This window comes from Arabidopsis thaliana, chromosome 3 (assembly GCF_000001735.4).
Source record: "Arabidopsis thaliana chromosome 3, partial sequence".
NCBI lineage: Eukaryota > Viridiplantae > Streptophyta > Magnoliopsida > Brassicales > Brassicaceae > Arabidopsis > Arabidopsis thaliana.
The window spans coordinates 6,545,796-6,565,322 of NC_003074.8; the positions used below are offsets into that span (position 1 = coordinate 6,545,796).

The 19,527-nt window shown below is 37.8% G+C and overlaps 6 protein-coding genes, 1 long non-coding RNA gene and 1 pseudogene across 15 annotated transcripts; 3 read left to right on the plus strand and 5 right to left on the minus strand.

The window, feature by feature from the left end:
• Positions 1-404: 404 nt before the first annotated feature.
• ETP1 (EIN2 targeting protein1) lies at positions 405-2,297 on the plus strand. Of its 2 annotated transcripts, NM_001084716.2 has the most exons (2): positions 442-2,090; positions 2,129-2,210. In NM_001084716.2, the coding sequence occupies exon 1, from the start codon at positions 719-721 to the stop codon at positions 1,964-1,966; it is 1,248 nt and encodes a 415-aa protein (NP_001078185.1). In that variant the 5' UTR covers positions 442-718; the 3' UTR covers positions 1,967-2,090; positions 2,129-2,210. The 2 variants fall into 2 exon arrangements, with proteins under 2 accessions (NP_566622.1, NP_001078185.1); NM_112784.3 differs by having other exon boundaries at positions 405-2,297.
• A 34-nt stretch (positions 2,298-2,331) lies between these two features.
• On the minus strand, positions 2,332-6,260 carry VRN1 (AP2/B3-like transcriptional factor family protein). Of its 2 annotated transcripts, NM_001338374.1 has the most exons (7): positions 5,714-6,239; positions 4,085-4,532; positions 3,920-3,988; positions 3,621-3,820; positions 3,292-3,530; positions 2,698-2,859; positions 2,332-2,614 (listed from the first exon to the last, which is right to left on the minus strand). In NM_001338374.1, exons 1-6 carry the CDS (start codon positions 5,771-5,773, stop codon positions 2,757-2,759), a joined length of 1,119 nt encoding a protein of 372 aa, NP_001326749.1. In that variant the 5' UTR covers positions 5,774-6,239; the 3' UTR covers positions 2,332-2,614; positions 2,698-2,756. The 2 variants fall into 2 exon arrangements, with proteins under 2 accessions (NP_001326749.1, NP_188529.2); NM_112785.5 differs by lacking the exons at positions 2,332-2,614; positions 2,698-2,859 and having other exon boundaries at positions 2,970-3,530; positions 5,714-6,260.
• Positions 6,261-7,644: 1,384 nt separating this feature from the next.
• AT3G19000 (2-oxoglutarate (2OG) and Fe(II)-dependent oxygenase superfamily protein) lies at positions 7,645-9,352 on the minus strand. 2 transcript variants are annotated; one of them, NM_112786.3, is made up of 3 exons: positions 8,717-9,352; positions 8,242-8,569; positions 7,645-8,127 (listed from the first exon to the last, which is right to left on the minus strand). In NM_112786.3, exons 1-3 carry the CDS (start codon positions 9,190-9,192, stop codon positions 7,873-7,875), a joined length of 1,059 nt encoding a protein of 352 aa, NP_566623.1. In that variant the 5' UTR covers positions 9,193-9,352; the 3' UTR covers positions 7,645-7,872. The 2 variants fall into 2 exon arrangements, with proteins under 2 accessions (NP_566623.1, NP_974337.1); NM_202608.2 differs by having other exon boundaries at positions 7,645-8,569; positions 8,717-9,245.
• On the plus strand, positions 8,549-10,030 carry AT3G19002. Its single transcript, NR_141599.1, has 2 exons — positions 8,549-8,810; positions 8,929-10,030. It is a non-coding gene; the product is annotated as an other RNA (long non-coding RNA).
• A 371-nt stretch (positions 10,031-10,401) lies between these two features.
• Positions 10,402-12,853, minus strand: AT3G19010 (2-oxoglutarate (2OG) and Fe(II)-dependent oxygenase superfamily protein). 4 transcript variants are annotated; one of them, NM_001338375.1, is made up of 4 exons: positions 12,796-12,853; positions 11,607-12,149; positions 10,877-11,204; positions 10,402-10,771 (listed from the first exon to the last, which is right to left on the minus strand). In NM_001338375.1, the coding sequence occupies exons 2-4, from the start codon at positions 12,065-12,067 to the stop codon at positions 10,511-10,513; spliced, it is 1,050 nt and encodes a 349-aa protein (NP_001326059.1). In that variant the 5' UTR covers positions 12,068-12,149; positions 12,796-12,853; the 3' UTR covers positions 10,402-10,510. The 4 variants fall into 4 exon arrangements, with proteins under 4 accessions (NP_001326059.1, NP_566624.1, NP_850613.1 ...); NM_001203002.1 differs by lacking the exon at positions 12,796-12,853 and having other exon boundaries at positions 10,406-10,771; positions 10,877-11,072; positions 11,163-11,204; positions 11,607-12,214; NM_112787.3 differs by lacking the exon at positions 12,796-12,853 and having other exon boundaries at positions 11,607-12,222.
• A 315-nt stretch (positions 12,854-13,168) lies between these two features.
• AT3G19020 (Leucine-rich repeat (LRR) family protein) lies at positions 13,169-16,582 on the minus strand. 2 transcript variants are annotated; one of them, NM_001338376.1, is made up of 2 exons: positions 14,771-16,506; positions 13,178-14,704 (listed from the first exon to the last, which is right to left on the minus strand). In NM_001338376.1, the coding sequence occupies exons 1-2, from the start codon at positions 16,247-16,249 to the stop codon at positions 13,379-13,381; spliced, it is 2,805 nt and encodes a 934-aa protein (NP_001327283.1). In that variant the 5' UTR covers positions 16,250-16,506; the 3' UTR covers positions 13,178-13,378. The 2 variants fall into 2 exon arrangements, with proteins under 2 accessions (NP_188532.2, NP_001327283.1); NM_112788.3 differs by having other exon boundaries at positions 13,169-16,582.
• Positions 16,583-16,833: 251 nt separating this feature from the next.
• On the plus strand, positions 16,834-17,840 carry AT3G19025 (annotated as a pseudogene). Its single transcript has one exon.
• Positions 17,841-18,132: 292 nt separating this feature from the next.
• On the minus strand, positions 18,133-18,629 carry AT3G19030 (transcription initiation factor TFIID subunit 1b-like protein). The gene has a single exon (NM_112789.3). It carries the CDS (start codon positions 18,502-18,504, stop codon positions 18,322-18,324), a length of 183 nt encoding a protein of 60 aa, NP_566625.1. The 5' UTR covers positions 18,505-18,629; the 3' UTR covers positions 18,133-18,321.
• Positions 18,630-19,527: the final 898 nt, after the last annotated feature.

Here is a 19,527-nt window from a genome sequence, read left to right on the forward strand (position 1 = left end):
TGCGATGTCTACTGCTTCATTGATCAACCTCAAAAGCTAATCCGAAAATTATGAACAAAATTCTAACAACATAGAACAGAAACATACAGCTCTCTCTATATCATTTGATCAGATAATCTCAACGAACCCACCTCAGATTATACAAAAGCAAAAAAAACACTAGAGATTCTTTCGCTGACAATCCATACGCTTTTTAAACTATTGATCCCTCCAGAACTGTATCCGATATTCACAGATTTTGCCTTGATTTTGGAAGGCGGAGGAGGATAGACCGGTACGGATGTCGGTGAAAAAAACTTGGAATCGTTATCGTGTTGGCCAGGTGGTTTTTTTTTTTTTACACGTCAGCATATTTGGCCGGTCCTACTTATCTAAAGTACAGTAATAATGTCATACACGTCAGCGTAAACTGATAGATCTTCCTTGGACAAAATCTACTTCCGATAATGTTGATTCCCTTCTGTCTGAATTCTCTCTAGTGTAAAAAATATTCTCTTGAATCCTTGGTTTTCCATAGCGTGTGTGTATTGATTTACAAATATAGAATCTACAGAAAACAAGATTGAGGGTGCAAAAATGAAAATATATTCAGAATTGAGGGAGCAATTTGTTACATTTCCTCTTTCCAGTCTATGTATATATCTCGCAAGAGGAAAGCTGAAGAAAAGCAAAACCCTAGAAAATAAATAATATTCCGTGGCGCCTGCGGCAGAGATCAATGACGATACCGGATCTCTGTAACGATTTGGTCGATGAGATACTCTGTCGCGTTCCGGCGAGGAATCTGAAACGGTTACGATCTACCAGCAAACGATGGAACCGTTTATTCAAAGATGATAGGAGATTCGCAAGAGAGCACATGCATAAAGCCCCAAAGGAGTATCTACCTCTCATGTTGACAAGCGAGTACAGGATCTGTCCGGTGAGCATCAATCTCCAAGGAGATGTTCCTTCTGTAGTGTTAAAGAGAGAGCTTAGCCTACCAGATCCGGATTATTCACATCAATTCGATATAGGTCGAGTCTTTCACTGCGACGGCTTATTGGTATGCAACCACGTAGGCAAGAATCCCCGATACGGATCTAAAATCGTGGTTTGGAACCCGCTGACTGGTCAAACCAGGTGGATCGAAGCCGGCTATCGTTGGAAGGAATACGAAGTCAGATTTGTTCTCGGATACTGCTACCAGCAAGACGAGAACAATTCCTGCAGTAAAAAAATCTACAAAATTTTGTGTTTTTATCCTAATGGCCAAGATACAGAAATCTACGAGCTTAACTACTCTGATAGGTGGACAAGGACGATTCCTGATGGTGATCTCACTCCAGGCTGGACCTTGATATACTCAGAGCAGACCGTGTCTATGAATGGAAATCTTTACTTGTTTGCTTCGGAGAAATCAAAACCCCATCTTGGCGTGTCCTTGCTCAGATTTGATTTCTCAACAGAGAAATCATCTCTATGTGTGACTCTTCCCTATCAGCGTCCAAGGTATGAAATTTTGAGTATTTCCGCCGTTAGAGGAGGAGAGAATCTTTCTCTGTTGTTGCAGCTCGATTTTGAATCTAAGACTGAGATATGGGTGACGAATAAGATTGATGACACCACCACCAAAGGAGCAGCAGTCTCTTGGACCAAGGTCCTAGCATTTGATTTAAGCCCTGATCTTCAATTATTTTCGGAGGAGGTAAATTTTTTGCTTGACGAGGATAAGAAAGTCGCTGTGTGTTGTGAGAGATGGTTGGAACCGCAAGAGCACCACAGGTACCAGTGCAGGAGAGAGTACAAGATCACCGACAAGATATACATTCTCGGGGAGGATAATAAAGTCGATGAAGTAGGTTCTGGAGAGGGAGAGGCTACAGATTCACTTGAAGGAATTTCGCAAGTTATTCTCAATTACGCTCCAAGTTTGGTCCAAATCGAGCAAGCCGGAGGAGGCAAAACAAAAAGAGGTGACGACTAAAACAACCTCTACATGTAATATTAGTTTTTTGTGTTTTTCTTAATTTATTTTTGTCATATTTTTTGAATAATCCCCTGATCGAGCGACCTGGAAGTAGAAGAGGCCCTTAAATTTTCTTGTTCATGTTCTTTGAATAATCCTTTGAACTGATATCTCAATAAGATTGTAATATTGTAGTTGTCCCTTGCTTGATTTACACACGGTTTTCTTTTTTTTTTAAGTTTTATGATCAAAACATGTCTGGTACAGTATATGTCTAGAGAACAAGTGTTGTGTCTAAAACTTCAACCATTTCTAATTCAATGACAAAAGTAACTCATGTTCGAAGCTCCGAGTTTCTTTTTCACCTAAGTTTCAAGTTGTACAAACAACTAGAAGTCATTATTACCCATTCGCATAAATCTAGCATATATTGGACCAAAACATAACCCACAAATTATTTAAAACCACAGCTAAGCTTGTGGTTTTTTTGGGGCATCCAAAGTTGAAACATATCAAATGTTTACTCATGATACTACACTCCTTGATTGTCGTTTAACCTAGTGTTATGCAAATATAAACGCACGCATATCAGCAAGAGATCCATAGAGTTTACTGCAGGGATTTTGACCAGCACTGCATCTTCCTCTCGTTTCAATTATGCATCCCCTGACATCAGCATGACAATCTAACAGTCAACCACAATTTAGTGGTGATCACATGGTTAAGCATGTGCCAATTACGTACCGTACCTTGTAGCTGTAAGAGCGGGTGCCTGCACCTTGGGAATCTGGATGTTTTCTTATGTAATCTACTGCTTCACCTCTGTATGTCTGCTACCACAGTTCCCACCTACAATCTTATATATGCATTTTCCTTCAATACTCCCATTTTCACCAGTATCCTCAAGCAAACTGCATGAAGAGGGTTTCCAATTATCTCAGAGGTGATCAAACAACAACTTCATCAAATTCTAGACGTTGGCTTGAAGGCTATTCTTAAGTTTGTTATCTCAAGTTCCCTCCTTGTATTCCACCAGAACAGTTTGTCTTTCTACTCAAATTTGATGGAGATTAGGTATTTACAGACTTCTTCTTAAACCCTAACTTTGTTTGTTCTACTCAAACAATTTGAGTTCCACTCAAGAGGTTATATATAATGAGGTAAAAACAACTTATCCACATCGATAACACAAAGTAAACCCGAGAGAAAAAACGAGACACTGACGCAATAATGACACAGACCAGAAGAGAGTTTTTTAGTTGTTTTTAAATTAAGATACTCCTACACGACATTGTACTTGCAAATCCAGAATGATCACACCATAATGCTTTGTTCAGACGTACTCGTTGACTCGAAAGGCTGTCACTTTCAAAACGAAATCTCTGGTTCTGAGCAGCTCAAACACACAGACGTCTCCTTCTCCTAAGTTGTTCTCTAGAGTGAATTCGTACCATCCTTGACTGAATTTGGCTCTCCCGGCTTTGTAGAGACATCGAACAGGCCATTGTTTCTCCGCAAGCTGGACTTTGATGAACCCGGAGATCCCACTTAGGTACTTCTCAGCAAACCCAGAAGGAAGATACTGTTGAGAGAAACAGAAACAGAAGGCTTCTTTTAGAGATCAGTGAAGACACCGATAAGATTAAGTCTTCCTAAGATGTTTTTTTATTACCATGATGCAACCTCTGTATAGATAGGATGGTCGCAGAACCACTCTGAAGAAAGGGTTTGTTGGTTCGAACGTTTTGGCTGCATTGATGGCTCTCTCTCTTTCTTCTGCAGTCACGGTTCTCTTTCTCGCAGAAGCACTCTCGTAGAACTTTGAACGGTTCTCTGGATCATCATCTCGCGGAGCTGATGAGTTTATTTCCTCTGTAAGGACAATATCAAAAGGATATATGTATCATGAGGAAGAATCTGTGAATCCTCTGAAAACGAGTCTGAAGCATTTCAAAGAGGAAAAGTGCTTACCAGGATCAGCATTTTTCTTCTTCCTCCCTCTCTTTTTAGGTATTTTTGGGGTTGGCGTTGGCTCTTCAGCTGGAGATAAGGAAAATATCAAGCATCAACCTCAAAAGAATGATAAGACGCGTAATCAGCGATAGATAAAGGGAATCAGTTGGTTATAAATATCACCTTTAACTGGTCCAGTGAACAAGGTTTGGATGGCTGAACTAGCATACCCTTTGTTGGCTGGTACTGTAGACTCAGGAAGTGGTGATGGGTACACAGAAGAAGGAAAGATGACCTCGGCATCTTCATCTTCAAGGTCTTCAAACAAACGGGCGCGTTTGAAGTGGTTGTGAGCGGAATCCATGAGACCGGTGGAATGGTAATTGATCTCAGAGTGGGATAAATTGAAAATGTAGACGCTGAAGGCAGAGTTTCCTTCATATCTAAAAATCAAAAGATAACCAATGCGAATGGAGTAACGGTCAACAAACTCTTGCCAACCATCTTGAAACCAAATTTTGTTGTCAGCTTTCCTTAGTCCTACACGCCAAACATGACCATCAGGTACTGTGAGTGCAACAGCAACCGAAAGCTCATCCTTGAATTTACTCACAAACTTATCTGGGACCCTCTGCACAAGCATGCCGGTATGAGATATAAAGAAGCATATAATGATATAAATGTCCACAATATCTATAAGAACAGCACAGAATATTGCGAGAACATCAAATCGAAACAGACATTTTTCAGCAAAAACATCCAATAAACACAGTAGCTGAAGAAACGACGGCTTTACCTAATTTAAAAACACAAACCAAAAGGCCATATTTCAGTTTAGAGAAGGCATCAACAAGGAGACACAGTCCATTAGTACACATGTAAAATGGTACATTTATCTCTGAATAGATTGATTACACGACTCCTATGATCTTATCACATTAATAATTTGCAAACTTGGTTCCACATAAATGCCTGTGTTAATCGAAATCATTATTCCAGAGAAAATCTAGTCACTTAAATGCCAAATGGAGAGCTAAGCAAATTTGGATTTGTTCAAAACAATGCTCTTGGGGGAATCTGTACAAGTGATGACTAATCACTGTATCAAATAAAGTAGACAACTTTAAAACATAAGCACAATACATAGAGACCTTCAAAACAAGTCAACTACTCAGTTTTAGGGATTCACTCACAAGCCACACAATACTCAATAAGGAGTCTAAGATCTCAGACATTCCTAAGTCAAACAGAGAAAACAGTCAAAATAGAGTAAACAAAACAGACATTTATAATAGAGAAACCATAAACAGATCTCAACTTTTTCTCCTCAGAAGAAATTTGATCAATCTGACAGAATCAAATCGTCCTCCAAAAGTCAAATCACTCAAAAAAAAAAAAAAAATTCCCAAACTACACACAATATGCTGTCAGAGTACAGATATACCATCAAATACCCAATTTCCCACCAAACACAACCAATGACCAAAAGAAACTGTCTTGCAGACTTCCATTGGAAACCCACAAATTCTCATTTGACCAATAAGACAACACAAAGTTCAAAAATGGAACTTCTTTTCATTACCCAAAACAGGGAAGAGTAAGAAGATAAAAGCACAACCTTGACTCGATTCTTACAAAGAATCAATACAAGTGAATTGTAAGAAATCAAGCAAGAGTGTCACAAGGCATAATCTTACAAACTCGTTCACCAGATTCCAAACCTTGAAAACCCTCAATTTCGCACAAAATCAAAACTTTGAAAGATGAGGAGAAGGAGAACAGAGAGAGAGAGAGAGAGAGAGAGTAAGTTACCAGACGTTTTTCTTGGATAGTGGATGAGAAAATCAACTTATGGAAGAAAGGGCGTGGCATGTTCAGACACAACAGTGACGAAGTAAGAAAAAATAGAAGAAGAAGAAGAAGAAGAGAAGACCAGAGAGTCAGATCATGAAACGACGACGGAGAATAAAAGGACAAAGAGACTAAGAGAGAAGAAGAACCCTTTCAGATCTGAAGGAGTTTTGTTGTGTTAAAAAAGTTCATTAGATTTTAGTCAAAGGGGTTACAACACAACAATCTCTCTTTTCTTTCTTTCTTTTTTACACACCTGACCTGAAGAGTGACCCAACCAAACCCAAGAAGATGAAAAAATTAAAAAAAAAAAAAAAAAACCAACTTGTCATAAAACGAAGCTCGAGCGAGTTGAATCTGTGTTAGCTCGGTAGACTCGTTGAGTCGAATCGGTAGGTCACTCGTGTGGTTTCTTTTATTAACTAATCAAAAGCCGACCGCCCCCACCTACTCCCCTTTTTCGACCATCTTTTTTTTTCTTAACAAATATTTCTTTTTTGTAACACGCAATATCTCAGAAAATATATTATTGCCTTATAACAACAAATATATTTGATACTGTTATATATACGTCCTTATTTGCAAACAGATCATACCGTTCCGGAAAATCTCAATTTTATTTAGAACATATAAAAACACTTGTAAACTAGTGTACCGTGAAGCCTATAGACAAATATAGGTGGAAAGGAAAACAAAACTGGTCTCCAAAAGAAAAGTCTTATCATAAACTCATGCCCACAGTATTAATGGTATGTATATACTTAGAGAATGACAAGTTAAAACATGTATAGAGAAATCCAAATACAACATGTATAATCGATTGCAACATGTACGTATATTCATGGCTACCTCACATGCATAAAGTTTTATGTATTTCTTGTATAAATCTAGCTACAGTTAATAGTTATACTTAAGAATAAATAGCCTATGCATACACACTTAAATCCAAAAAGAAGTTTAACCTCTCTAATGTATGTTTAGTATACTATTATTTCTCCTTAGAATATTGGAACTTGACTTGTAGTTAATTAGTTTGGGCTAACCGTTGGCCATCATTGGTCATAACATTATGTTTAAATGGATTCCAATTTATAGTCAGAGAGCCTTGGTTCTGTCTTCTGACAGTATCCTTATGAGCTGTAAGAAAATAAAGGGGTAAACGTAAACATTCCTCTTTTCACCAGTTCGCGTGCATTTTAGAAATTCTTGATGCCTAATTAAAAATTACAAAGCAACAAACTCGCTGATTTTTAAAAATAGAATCCAAAAGTAGATCCAATATCGCATGCATGTCCAAAAGCATTTTATTCAAGCATAATGAAGGAAATTGCATCGTAATTCATACATAAATTATTCAACGGTATGAAAATGTAGATAGAATCATAGAAAAGCAAAACATGTGTGTATATATGTATCACAGTAGAAAAAATAATTTGAATAATCAAGCTCTGAAGTGATTAATATGAATGTAACGTATCGTCAATTTGAAGTTTGTTGAAACACATTAGCTAGTATTCTTTGTATCTAAGCAGGTTTTGTCGGTTTATAAACTTCCTCTAATGGCTTAATCTTGGCTTCTTGTGACGGGCTGAAGAAGAATGATATTGAAAATCTCATTTGAATAACTCATTAACTTGTATGTTTACCACCACTCTGTGCTTGTGTATTCGTGGGTTAAGTTGGTGTTTTAGAAGATTTGTTAAATCTTTGAACCGTGGCAAGTTGAAGGCAATCACGTGATTTGTTTGGATGTATATTTTGTCTTTTGACAACGCATTTATCAACTTTTCAGATCGGTTTATTATTTAGGATTAACAAATGTAAAACACTGATATATATACACTAATGATAAATATTTGATGAGAATTTTTCTTAAATCCCAATTCGAATTTTAAACATGTGAAATTAAGAACTATCGCATTTATCAACATTAGGTCAGTCTACGTATATTTGGAAATGAAAAATGACGAAGATCGCAAATGACACAACATTCTGATGACCGTTTATTTTAAACATAAACATGTAAAATCTCGCGTGCATTTTGGGAAATATGAACTTGGCTAACTTATATAAAAAGAACGAATAGAAATCAACATAAGGTTTAATTATAATGTGATTAACTAAGCCTTGAAGTGATCAATCTGGATATTCTCAACCTCGAGTTTCTTGAAATCACTTCTGTTTCTTGAAACAAAGAACTTTCCCCAATTGTACTTTTTATAACAAGGCGGGTTTTCCTCACTTATAAGCTCCTCCAATGGCTCAATATTGGCTTCATGTGATGGGAAGAAGAAGAATGGTATTGAGAATCTCTCTTTGCTTGTATTCACGACCACTCTATGTTCAGCACTCCAATACTCATCATTTGTCCACACCTACTCCACAAAATCTTATTTTCATTCATCAACTCTAATATAATACATCGAAGATATATTGACATGCAACTTCGTTCATTGCTAATTGGTTTTGAGCCGAAAGTCTACGTTTACCTGAATACAATTGCCCATGTTAATGATCAAAGCATCCGAGATCGGTTTCACGGGGATCCATTGTCCATCCGATCTACGACTCACTTGTAATCCACCTACACTATCTTGGGCCAGGACGGTTAAAGCTCCTCCATCTTTGTGACGTCCAACACCTAATGCTAGCTCGGGGTTCGGGCAAGGAGGGTAATGGTTAAACCGCAAAAAACTAGTTTGCTCATTGAAGAAACCGGTTAGCCGATCACCAGGTAGACCCAAACTAATGGAGACAAGTTCCAATAGCCTAAAAGCTAACTTCTCAACTTCTCTTGCATATTCTTGGCATACCTCTCTACCAATACACATGATAAAAAAAAATCACTTTCAGGATAATAAAATGAAATTCTAATAAGGCCCAATGGGCCTAAACTCTCGATCTCGTGATTGAACGCACCAATCAATAATTCAGTGAGTGAGAGAGAATCAAGAAAATGGTCACCTGAAATGAGAAGGGTTTTGAGGCCACTGGTTCGTGAGCTTTCGGAGCTCAGTATCTTCCGGCTCCGGTGACGCCGGAACGATCGTGGAATCTTGTAAGAAGAAATCGAAAATTTCCTTCCAATCTCTAACGTTCTTAGTGTGTTCTTCGTCGTGATAACCCATAGGATTCACTTCGTCTCTTTTCACTTTCCTCTTCTCCTCCGTCGTTAGATTGAAAAACTCAGCAGCTGTCTTCTCTACACGATGCCTTAAAGCTGAAGGCAAGCCATGGTTGATCACTTGAAAAAATCCCCATCTCTTGCATGCCTCTGCAATCTCCTTGGCGATCGCAGTCTTGTCATGATGAGTATCTTCGAGAGAAGAGAGGTCGATGGTCGGGATCTCGTCGGAGAAAATGAAATCACCGGAGTTTGTGAGGTGAGTGTTGGGTCTGTGTTCTGGAGCTTGGATAAAAGCTTCGTCGAGTTCTCCCATGGCAGTTTTGGCAGTGATTCTTGTGGTTATTTTTTAGAGTAGGCTTTGGAGATATCGATGATTAGTGGTGCGGTTGGTGTTGCTTTATAGGATAATGCCACGTAAGTAGAGTAGAATTTAATTTCTCCCTGAAATAAAATGAATCTATACTAATTTATGCAAACCACTATAGGTTATTTTTTCCTTTGGTCTTTATCGTAGTTCAGCTAAATGTCATTTAGGGTCTTCCTATTGTTAGACGTAAACATCACAATTTGTTTCGAGTCAAATCAAATAAGTTCCTTCTAATAGCTCGAAGGGCTGCTCTCTTGCATATTCTTGGCATACCAACCTATCTATAAACTTGAGGTTAACAATCAAATAAACTTGAGGTTAACAAGATTCTTATCAAACTCAATGGGCCTTTGTTAAGGCCTTTTTAGATGTTCTTGAGAAATTCTTATCTGAACAATAATTTTTGATTGTTTTTTTCAAGTTTGATGGAAGAATCAAATTTGCACAAAGAAAAAGGAAGAATCAAATGAAGAACACCTGAAATAATCACAATCGTCGGATCTCCAAATTTACATGTAGGGTGAAGAATATAGACCTAGTAACTAGGTAAAATACTTATTACTTGTGAATTCTATACATGATTAATAAAAATTTGAACTCTAAATCCAACTTCCCACACGTGAACACTGAACAGAGGGTCCACACTTACATTGTTACATTTAATTTAAGTGGCTCATTAAGTCTACTCACTACACATCACATATGCTATAACGAATACTCAAAACCAATTAATTTTCAAAGGAAATCGAATTTTGATGCAAATGATTTGTTCAGGGTTTTGCAGCAAATTCAGCTAAGAAAATTCTTCAAAATTAGTTAAAGATTTTTTCTGTAGTAAAAAATGCAGAAGTATGATAAACTAAGCCAGGGAAAAAAATAACTAGAATTGAGCATGTATAACATTTAACAACAATATCTAAAATTAGGACATAGAGAAATACAATTTGCAAAGATAGCTCAGTGGTCAAGAGAGGAGGACCACAAGACGATTTTATCTTTGAATCTGGACGCAATCTTATGTGTGGTGCCGAAATTGAAATACATTAGTCAATTCTTTAAAATGAAGACATTTTATTTGTTTATTCTCTTCTAACGGCCTATATCGACCAGAGGGATGTGCTTAGGACACTAATAATTGGTAGTTTGGTACTCCAATATTCAAAAGTAATCAAATTTATTCTTTCCGACACAAATTAAGTCCCACACACATTATTTGATTAATATCATAGCTTGGTAAACAAAAAAAAAGCCGATACATAGTATATTAAGTTTTAACTTTGAAGTCATCGATTTGGATGTTTTCGATTTCCAGTTTTCGAAAATCGCTTCTATTCCTACTGACGTAGAACTTACCCCATTTATAGCCTTTGTATTTTGGAGGGTTTTCAGGACTCACAAGTTCTTCTAATGGCTTCACTTCCACATCGTGTGAAGGCAACAAGAAGAATGGTATCGAGTATCTCTCTCTTGTTGTGTTCACCACCACTCTATGTTCAGCACTCCAATACTTGTCATTCGTCCATATCTACATTATCATATTTATGATATAGTAATACTCATTAATTATGAAAGAATCTTTTAATGTTATGTATAACAAAAGAATATGACATAAGTTCAAGGATATTATTACCTCCATACAATTGCCTATATTGATGACAAGAGCATTAGGGACGGGTCTAATCGGAAACCAAACACCGTCCGATCTACGACTAACTTGTAATCCTCCAACATCATCTTGAGCCAATAGACTAATAACGTCGGCATCTTTGTGGTGACCAACACCTAAAGCTAGGTCAGGTCTTGGACATGGTGGATAACGATTTATCCTGAAAAAACTCATTTGTTCTTTGAAGTAGTCATGAAAACGCTCTTTTGGCAAGCCTAAGCTTAACGAAATCAGTTCCAAGAGCTTGAACGCTAATTTTTCAGCGTGTCTCGCATATACTTCACATGCTTCCCTAATAATAAATTAGAACCAAAAATAAAATTAGCTAACATAACTGAAAATAAAAATAATTTCACCTACACACATGTGTAACCTATCATATACAGTGGTGGGTGCAGCGCTGGAAGATAGGATTCACGTGACTCCAGTAGATTTGATCAAACATGTGAATTGATAAAGTTTCTATTTATTGTCTAAATATAGAAAGTATAGAAAACTAAAGATTAAGAAGGAAAAACATGTTTAAGGTCTTGGTATTGTTTGATTATGAAAAATATACAAGAAATCCCCCCTAATCCAATAATTTCTCAGATTTCAGGGTTTTACACAACCCTCAAATCATCTTCTAAAGCAGATCCATTCGTTGTTTGTCATATAAACACAAATGTATATATATCTAATTAAGAGAAAGTACCTGAAATCAGAAGGAGATTGAGGCCACTTGTTGTAAACAAGTCTTAAGCCTTCATCTTCAGGATCAGTGGTTGAAGGAATGACCATTGGATCTTTGAAATAAATATCAAACACTTCTTTCCAATCTTTAACGTTCTTGGTGTGTTCTCCATCATGATACCCTACAGGATTCACATCGTCTCTCTTCACCTTTATCTTCTCTTCCATAGGCAAATCGAAAAACATCTTCACAGTCTTCTCCACACGTTGCCTTGCGTCAGAAGGCACACCATGATTAAGCACCTGAAAAAATCCCCATTTTTCACAAGCATCACCGATCTCTGAGATAACGTTTTGGACATCTTCGGGGTCATCGAGGCGCGAGAGATCAATCACGGGTATTTCTTCTGGTTGGTTAGGGATGAAATTCGAATCTGATCTATGCTCTGGTGCTTGGATGTAGGTTGGATCAAGATCCTCCATTGCTTGACGTAAAAAGAGTTTGGAGGAAGAAAAAAAGTCAATAGAGCTACTTTTATGCTGTGTTTGGACTTTGGATGGATATCTACAACGAAAATGTGCTAATTATATACACCACTACTTTTTTTAAGTAATATATTATTAGGATACATAAATCGATTTTGTTTTGTTTTTATATGCATATGTTTTTGTTAATGATATAAGATACTAAAACTACAACGTTTTCTTCGACGACCGCTCAAAGTACCGAGACTTTTCCTCGTTGAATGATTTTTAAAACGAGTAATAATAATTAAGCCGGTCAGAGGATCTGTCGGGGTCGGGTCATGAAGTAATTAACACTCTTATTAAAAAAAAAAACACCTATTGAAAATATAGTAAAATTACAGTCGAAGTTTGTATTAGGAATAAGACCATAGAAACTAAATCAATATTGAAAGTTGAACTAAATCATCAATATTTGTTTATTAGCTGAACACTATTCTTATTTTAATCTTGAACATAGATGGAGTTTAGCTATTACCTATTACTGTACTTCTATTCCAAACTAAGGAATCGTTTTGGATATTAACCTATTTGACCATGATATTAAGTATTAACAAACGATTTGGTTACTTGACCATGATATGAACAAACGATTTGGTTAACTAGTCGGAAAATATTTTAAGCTTAGGTTAAAGTAGTCCAACATCTAAGTATTGATGTTAGTCTACATAGTAGCATTTTGGTACCTTTTTCAGAGGATTGTTCCGATCAGCCCATCGGGCAAAGAAAATATCTATTCGAAGATGGTGATTGATGAGTCGAAATATTGAAAGTTGAAAATGTGATAGTTGCCAATAAAGACCAGAAATAAAAGTATAGGTTTTTGCTTAAGGAAAACGAAAAATAAATCAACGATCTAAGTCACGTTGACGTTGACCACTAAATAAACTAAAATATTTCAATTCTCAATTAAGGATTTTTCTAAGATGTCAAAATAAAGTTGAAAATTTCTGTTGATATTAAAAACAGTGCGAAAATATGAATGGATATTTATACTTTGAACATTGAACAATTTTTTTTTTATTTTTGTAAAAGACAATTTTTGAGAGAAGTAGACACAAAGAATGTGATGAATTTACACTATAAAAGTATAAAACTTAGAATTACAGATATGTTAATGGTTAATTTTGAAAATATTCACTTCTAAAAATCATCTACTTACAGATTACAAATGGTCAAATTATAAATGTATCTTTTTTTTTGTTTGTTACAAATTGCGTTAACCGGAAAAATGTTGGACCAAAATGTAAAATATTAAAAATGTATGGTTCAGTAGCCTGGGAACATCGGTGGTGGTGGCGATGCATATTGGTGTCCAATGTTTGGTGGGAGGATGAAATTATCGCCGTCGTCGTTGTCTTCCGATGGTGGTGCAGTTACATCTGGTGATGGATTTGAAGATGGCGGTGATGACGAAGGGGTGGCTTCTGATTGTTTTGGTGCTTCAACTTCTGGTTCGCTTGATGGTACTGGTGCTTCAACTTCTGGCTCGGAATCTGGTGATGGAGCTGGACTTGATTTGAACACTGGTGAATGATTTGAATCTGATGGTGCTTCGATGTCCTCAGAGTCTGGGGTCGGAGCTTGAACCGGTGTTGAGATTTCTCCTGATTCTGATGATGAAGGTGTTGGAGCGTTTGCCATTGGCGATGTTGCTGGTGGTAGAGGCGTTACAGGTTTCGGTGGCGGTGAGAAAACTGGAGGAGGAGGAGAGTAGATAGGTGACGGAGGTGGTGGAGAGTGGACTGGTGGTGGTGGAGAATGGACTGGAGGCGGCGGGGAGTGAACTGGAGGAGGCGGTGAGTGAACAGGAGGAGGTGGTGAGTGGACTGGTGGCGGTGGTGGAGAGTGGACCGGTGGAGGCGGGGAGTGGACTGGTGGAGGAGGAGGTGAGTAGATTGGTGCAGGCGGTGGTGGAGAGAAAACTGGTGGTGGTGGAGGTGACTGGACCGGTGGAGGAGGAGAGTGGACTGGTGGAGGAGGAGAGTGGACTGGTGGTGGTGGTGAATGGACCGGTGGAGGAGGAGAATGGACTGGTGGTGGTGGTGAATGTACTGGTGGTGGAGGAGAGTGGACTGGTGGTGGTGGAGGAGAGTGTACTGGAGGTGGTGGTGAGTAAACCGGTGGTGGAGGAGAATGCATCGGAGGAGGAGGTGAAAATACAGGCGGCGGTGGGGAATGAACCGGTGGTGGTGGTGGTGGAGAGTGTACTGGAGGAGATTGTGGCGACGTTGTCTTTGTCTCTTCTGTCGAGGGTGATGGTGGTTGAGGACGACGTTTTTTAATCGGAGATGCATCGTAAGGATCATTTGGTACCGGTGATTCCAATGGAGGCGACCCCATTTTTGGTGCCTCTGTCTTTGGTGGTTGTTCTTGCTTTGGTGGTTGAGGCTTAGGTGACTCCTCTGGTTTTGGGGTCTCTTGCTTTGGTGGTTGAGGCTTAGGTGACTCCTCTGGTTTTGGTGTCTCTTGCTTTGGTGGTTGAGGCTTAGGTGACTCCTCTGGTTTTGGTGTCTCTTGCTTTGGTGGTTGAGGCTTAGGTGACTCCTCTGGTTTTGGAGGTTCCGGTTTAGGAGATTCTTCTGGTTTTGGTGGCTCTTGCTTAGACGACTCTTGTTTTGGTGACTCAGGCTTAGGTTTTGGCTGTTCTGGTTTTGGTGCCTCTTGCTTAGGCGACTCTTGTTTTGGTGACTCAGGCTTAGGTTTTGGCTGTTCCGTTTTTGGAGATTCCTGTTTTGGTGACTCTGGCTTAGGTTCCTTTGGGTTAGAAGGCTCATGTGATGGTGTCTCAGGCTTTGGACTAGGCTGTTGTGGTTTGGGAGATTCTTCTGGTTTTGGCTTAGATGGCTCTTCTAAGTTTGGTGGGTTTATTTCTTTCTTAGGCTCCGGTGCCTTTGGTGTTGGTGTTGGTTTTGGTGATGGGTTTGAACCACCGCCACCTCCACCGGCACACTTGTCTTTACTGCAATCCACAGGACGGCTAACCACCGGCAAACATTCTTTAGCCGACTTCTGGTTTGGTCTGTTCTGTAAGCAATTGCTCGTGTCATCAAACTGTTTCTCTTGGCTCGATCCAGGCACACAACTTTGAGCTTCTCCATTGAAGAAATTGTAAGAAAATGTGAAGTTTGACAATTTGGGCAACTTGCAGATATTGTCTGTGACAAATCCGGTGAACTTATTGTACGAGAAATCCATTTGTTCCACGTTGGCTAAGCCCGACAAGGTCGATGGCAAACTTCCGACGAACCCATTGCTGCTAGCATCAAACACAGTCACATTGTTCAACGAACCGATTTCGTTCGGTAAGCAACCACTTAGGTTGTTCCCAATAAACACAATCTCGTTGAGGTTCTTCATCTGGCCAATGGTTTTTGGGATGCAACCGCTAAATTTATTGTGTGCGAAGGTTACAACGGAAGCTGTTGATTTACCAATTGTCTCGGGGATGGTCGACTCAAATCTATTGTTGTTCAAGAAGATGGCGTCGAGATCTTTATCAAAGATCTCTGGTGGTAGTTTCCCTTCAAAATCATTGTATCTTATGTCAAGGAATTTCAAAGACGGCCAAGAAAGAGCAACTGTCGGAAACGGACCAACGAAACGGTTATTGCTGACGTCGAATTCATACATTAACGTTAGCTTCGAAAGACTTTTCGGAATAACTCCGCAAAACCTGTTGGAATTAACGTGAAACAAGGCGACATCGGTCAATAAACCTAGCTCAGGCGGCAAGTATCCGGCTATATCCGCATGGTTAAGGTCAATCCCCGCCACAACCAATACGCTTGGGTCGTCAAGTGCTGGTGCACAGAAAACTCCTTTGTAAGAACACACGTCTGGACCAACCCAATTAGCCGCAGTGTTGAACGGATCAGAGTAGAATGCCTTTTTCCAAGCTTGAAGGGCAATGTAAGCCCTTTTAAGTCTGTTATTAGCAAATTTGAGGTCTAAATCGACTTCGTACTCGATGTCGTCGGGAAGATCTCCGTTTTCTGATAATGCCAAAAGTTGGCGTCTTGTAAGAAAAGAAGCTTCCTCATCGGTGAGAGCCGCTGCGGAATAGAAAAAAATGGAGATGGTGAAACAAAAGAGGAGAAGGAAGCAGCCAAAAGGCTTCTCCATTGTTCTTCGGGTCATGGTGATGAAAAAACTTGGAAATGGCTCTATGGCTTGCTTAATAGATGAATGTTGTGGAGAGGAAGCCTATAATGAAACGAAGGCAAACAGAAACCATTGGATTGTTTTGCTATTTTTGGTATAACAAAATTTATATAGACTAACGTTTAAAGGGTACGAAAATAGCAAACTATTGTAGCTAATTTAGAATTAGAGGTCGTTGACAACGTCTTTACAAGTTTAGTTTAGTTTTACCATTGTTGAAATTTGGACGACCAATATTTTTTACAGTCTGGAAAAAAAAAGTAAAAACTCTTTTGCTTAGTGTTGTGATTTGTGAATATTTCAAATTTTATTTGACGTTTGCGTTTTGAACTCTTTGGGAAAACAGTGAAACAAATTAAAACGTTTTCTTGTAAAATTGCTGATACTGTAGGCTATATTTATTGTTGAAAATTTTAATTTTTGTTAAGAAAAAAGACTTTCTTAGTAGTATAGTATTTGAAGAAAATTTTCAAAGGATTAAATTAAGAAAATGATTCCAACTAGTATATCTGTTTTTATAATCACTTTTAAGAATGATCAAATAATGTTTTTGTGATATTAACTGTTCAATATGTCAACACCTCGTTATTTAGTTTCTACTATATAATTGTTTTGAACATTCGTTCATCACAAGCTCGCAATAAAGTGAAAAGAAAAAATGGTGAGCAAAACAAATAGTTACTTAACCTCAATTCTTGTTATATTGATCAGCCGATACTACCGTCCTATCTCCGCCACGCCACAACCCGCAACATGGCCGGGCCCATTTTGTGATGGTTCATGGAGCTTGGTTTTTGGTATAAACTATACCATTCTTGAAATCTCAAGGCCATAACGTAACTGCGGTCAACTTAGCGGCATCCAGAATCGATCAATAACGGCCTGAGACTCTACGGTTGGTTGCGGAGTCTATTGGGCCCTTGATGGGCCTAATGGAGAGTCTAGGTGAGGATGAGAAGGTGATTCTTCTGGCACATAGTTTGAGTGGGGCTTGCTATTCCTAAGGCCATGGAGTTGTTCTACAAAAAGGTTCATATGGCTATTTTCGTTATTGGTGAAAGAGTTTCAGCACTGGATGATCAAGAACAACCCTCCTAACCACGTGGAGCATATCCAGAATTCTGATCATATGGTCACGATTTCAAGGCCGTTAGATCTTGGTGCCTGTATTTTTTCTTTGGCTAAGAAGTTTGCTTGAAAAATATTGATTTTCAACATTTTGTTAGTGACACAATAAAAAAGTCAACATTTTGTTATATAAGAATGTACGAAAGAAAACATGGTTTGTAAGGCCTAAGCTGTTTTCCAAGTTTTTTTTTATATGGTTGATCATTGATCAATTCCATTCATATGTTTCACGAGCCACACTTTTTATACGTCTATTACTTTGCCATATGTTTGACTTTTCAACTTCAGCTAATCCTAGTAGATTGTTTCACAAAACTAATCAAACTACAAAACTTAGTTGACCACTTTAATTAGCATGAGGTTATGGACCCTGAGAAGATTTAAATGAAAGCGATTCCAGTTTAGATTCGATGATTTTTTTGTTTTTTTTTCATCTGAGACCTGAATTCGTTTCAAGAACATCAAATCCAGTTCTAAGAGTTTAACACATATATATATATTTTTTTAAGAAACCAATTAACTTACTTCACACCTCATGACCTCAAGATGATTTATGAGTATAATTGTTTCTCCATAAAAAGTGCTTATTTCTTTTCGTCTATAACTTTTTTGCTAAAATCGTCTATAACTTTGATTATGTTTTCCAATCTTACGTACCTTGCAAAGAATGGACATGTTTTGAAGTTGCAAACCGTTCAAATCTGTGATTAATTTGTTCAATAGATCTTAAAGAAAATTAAAAGCAGTTAATACACAAGAATTATATAAACGTCCACGGTTTTGATTCATCTGTAAACTCTTCATTATGTTTTGGTTATACTTTATACACAAATAAACAATATCCAAAACGCCACAAGGCACGGGAACTACTAACTTTAATGAGGCCAAAACCAAAAAAAAATAAAAAACTAAGAAGCTCATCACATGAATCCAACAAGAGGAATGGGAACGGCGGCGTAATTATTCCGGCGACCACCGTGAACTGCTGGAAGAGACGGTGGAGGCTTACGGAAAGCTTCTTCTACTGATTCAGCCACGGTGGTGACGAAAACAACAGCAATTTTCACCAATTCGATGCAAATCTCTAGCTTTTGAGACACCATGTTGTTTGTGCTTAATTCGTAGGAAGAGAAATGTTTTTCTTTTCTTCTTGTTTCGTGTTTTGCGCTTTTTAGGTTTTTTTCTTTCTATGTTTTCCGCGTCTAGAGAACTCTTGTCTTTGTGAGTCGTCTTACTTGCAAAAGCCAGAGTTATATATTTATACAGACAATCATCAATCAGTGTTCACTTTTTTTTTTTTTTATGATTGGATTATTATAATTTAATAATTGGTTGGTTGATATGCCATGTGGCATTTCACTCGCTACCAATTTTTTCTGGGAAGATGCTTCGTTGTTGTCCTTTGGTTTATACAAAGAGCTAGCCAATATTATTTGGGGGCATTTCTTTACATACATGTGTAAAAAATGTTCGCCTAACGTCGCATGTAGGTGCATGCGTGTATATATATGTATGTATGTATAAGTTTGTTTGTTGTATATATGTACTTTATCGTAGATCCGAGCATGCAAAGTAAGGTTTTACGTACGATTAAATAGAATAACAAATATTTAAATTGGATAAAAAAGTGAAAATATTTAAGTAAAACCAGGATGTATATAGCTAAATTGATAGTCTAATATAACGATCGTAACTTTTCAAGATCTTTTCCTAGAAAATCTTTTTTTTCTTTCTGGAGTCTAGAAATGATTTATTATTTCAATCTACGAATCATATATAAAGAGATATTGTAAGGTATTCAAGTCTATAATCCACGTGGAAACGTTTGTTAATTATGATATAAATACGTTTTAGTTAGGAAATGATATCTCTATCATTTACACGGTTTGGTTGAATCAAATGGATGAGGATGAAAAATTTGGACCAATAGGACACGAAGACAATAGGACCATTTGATGTTGTTTTGATTGAATATTTAATGAATACTTTTTGATCAACTTGCGGGATCTTATACTTGTTAATTTCCTATGTTCCCCTTTGCAGTGTAACGCTGACTAAGACCTTCATTAGTATATACATACATATACATCAAATGATGTAAGTTGATACTTTATAATGAGGAATCA

Excerpts from the sequence above, each read along its gene's own strand:
- AT3G19020 (NM_112788.3), bottom strand. The coding sequence starts at position 16,249 with ATGACCCGAAGAACAATGGAGAAGCCTTTTGGCTGCTTCCTTCTCCTC.
- AT3G19000 (NM_112786.3), bottom strand. The coding sequence starts at position 9,192 with ATGGGAGAACTCGACGAAGCTTTTATCCAAGCTCCAGAACACAGACCC. Across the intron at positions 8,570-8,716 it reads CAAAACCCTTCTCATTTCAG|AGAGGTATGCCAAGAATATG; the intron begins GTGACCATTTTC and ends GTGTATTGGTAG. Across the intron at positions 8,128-8,241 it reads ACATGGGCAATTGTATTCAG|GTGTGGACAAATGATGAGTA; the intron begins GTAAACGTAGAC and ends TTTGTGGAGTAG.
- ETP1 (NM_112784.3), top strand. The coding sequence starts at position 719 with ATGACGATACCGGATCTCTGTAACGATTTGGTCGATGAGATACTCTGT.
- AT3G19030 (NM_112789.3), bottom strand. The coding sequence starts at position 18,504 with ATGGTGTCTCAAAAGCTAGAGATTTGCATCGAATTGGTGAAAATTGCT.
- VRN1 (NM_001338374.1), bottom strand. The coding sequence starts at position 5,773 with ATGCCACGCCCTTTCTTCCATAAGTTGATTTTCTCATCCACTATCCAA. Across the intron at positions 3,989-4,084 it reads GTTCACTGGACCAGTTAAAG|CTGAAGAGCCAACGCCAACC; the intron begins GTGATATTTATA and ends CCTTATCTCCAG. Across the intron at positions 3,821-3,919 it reads GAAGAAAAATGCTGATCCTG|AGGAAATAAACTCATCAGCT; the intron begins GTAAGCACTTTT and ends TTGTCCTTACAG.
- AT3G19010 (NM_001338375.1), bottom strand. The coding sequence starts at position 12,067 with ATGGAGGATCTTGATCCAACCTACATCCAAGCACCAGAGCATAGATCA. Across the intron at positions 11,205-11,606 it reads CAATCTCCTTCTGATTTCAG|GGAAGCATGTGAAGTATATG; the intron begins GTACTTTCTCTT and ends ATTTATTATTAG. Across the intron at positions 10,772-10,876 it reads ATATAGGCAATTGTATGGAG|ATATGGACGAATGACAAGTA; the intron begins GTAATAATATCC and ends ATGATAATGTAG.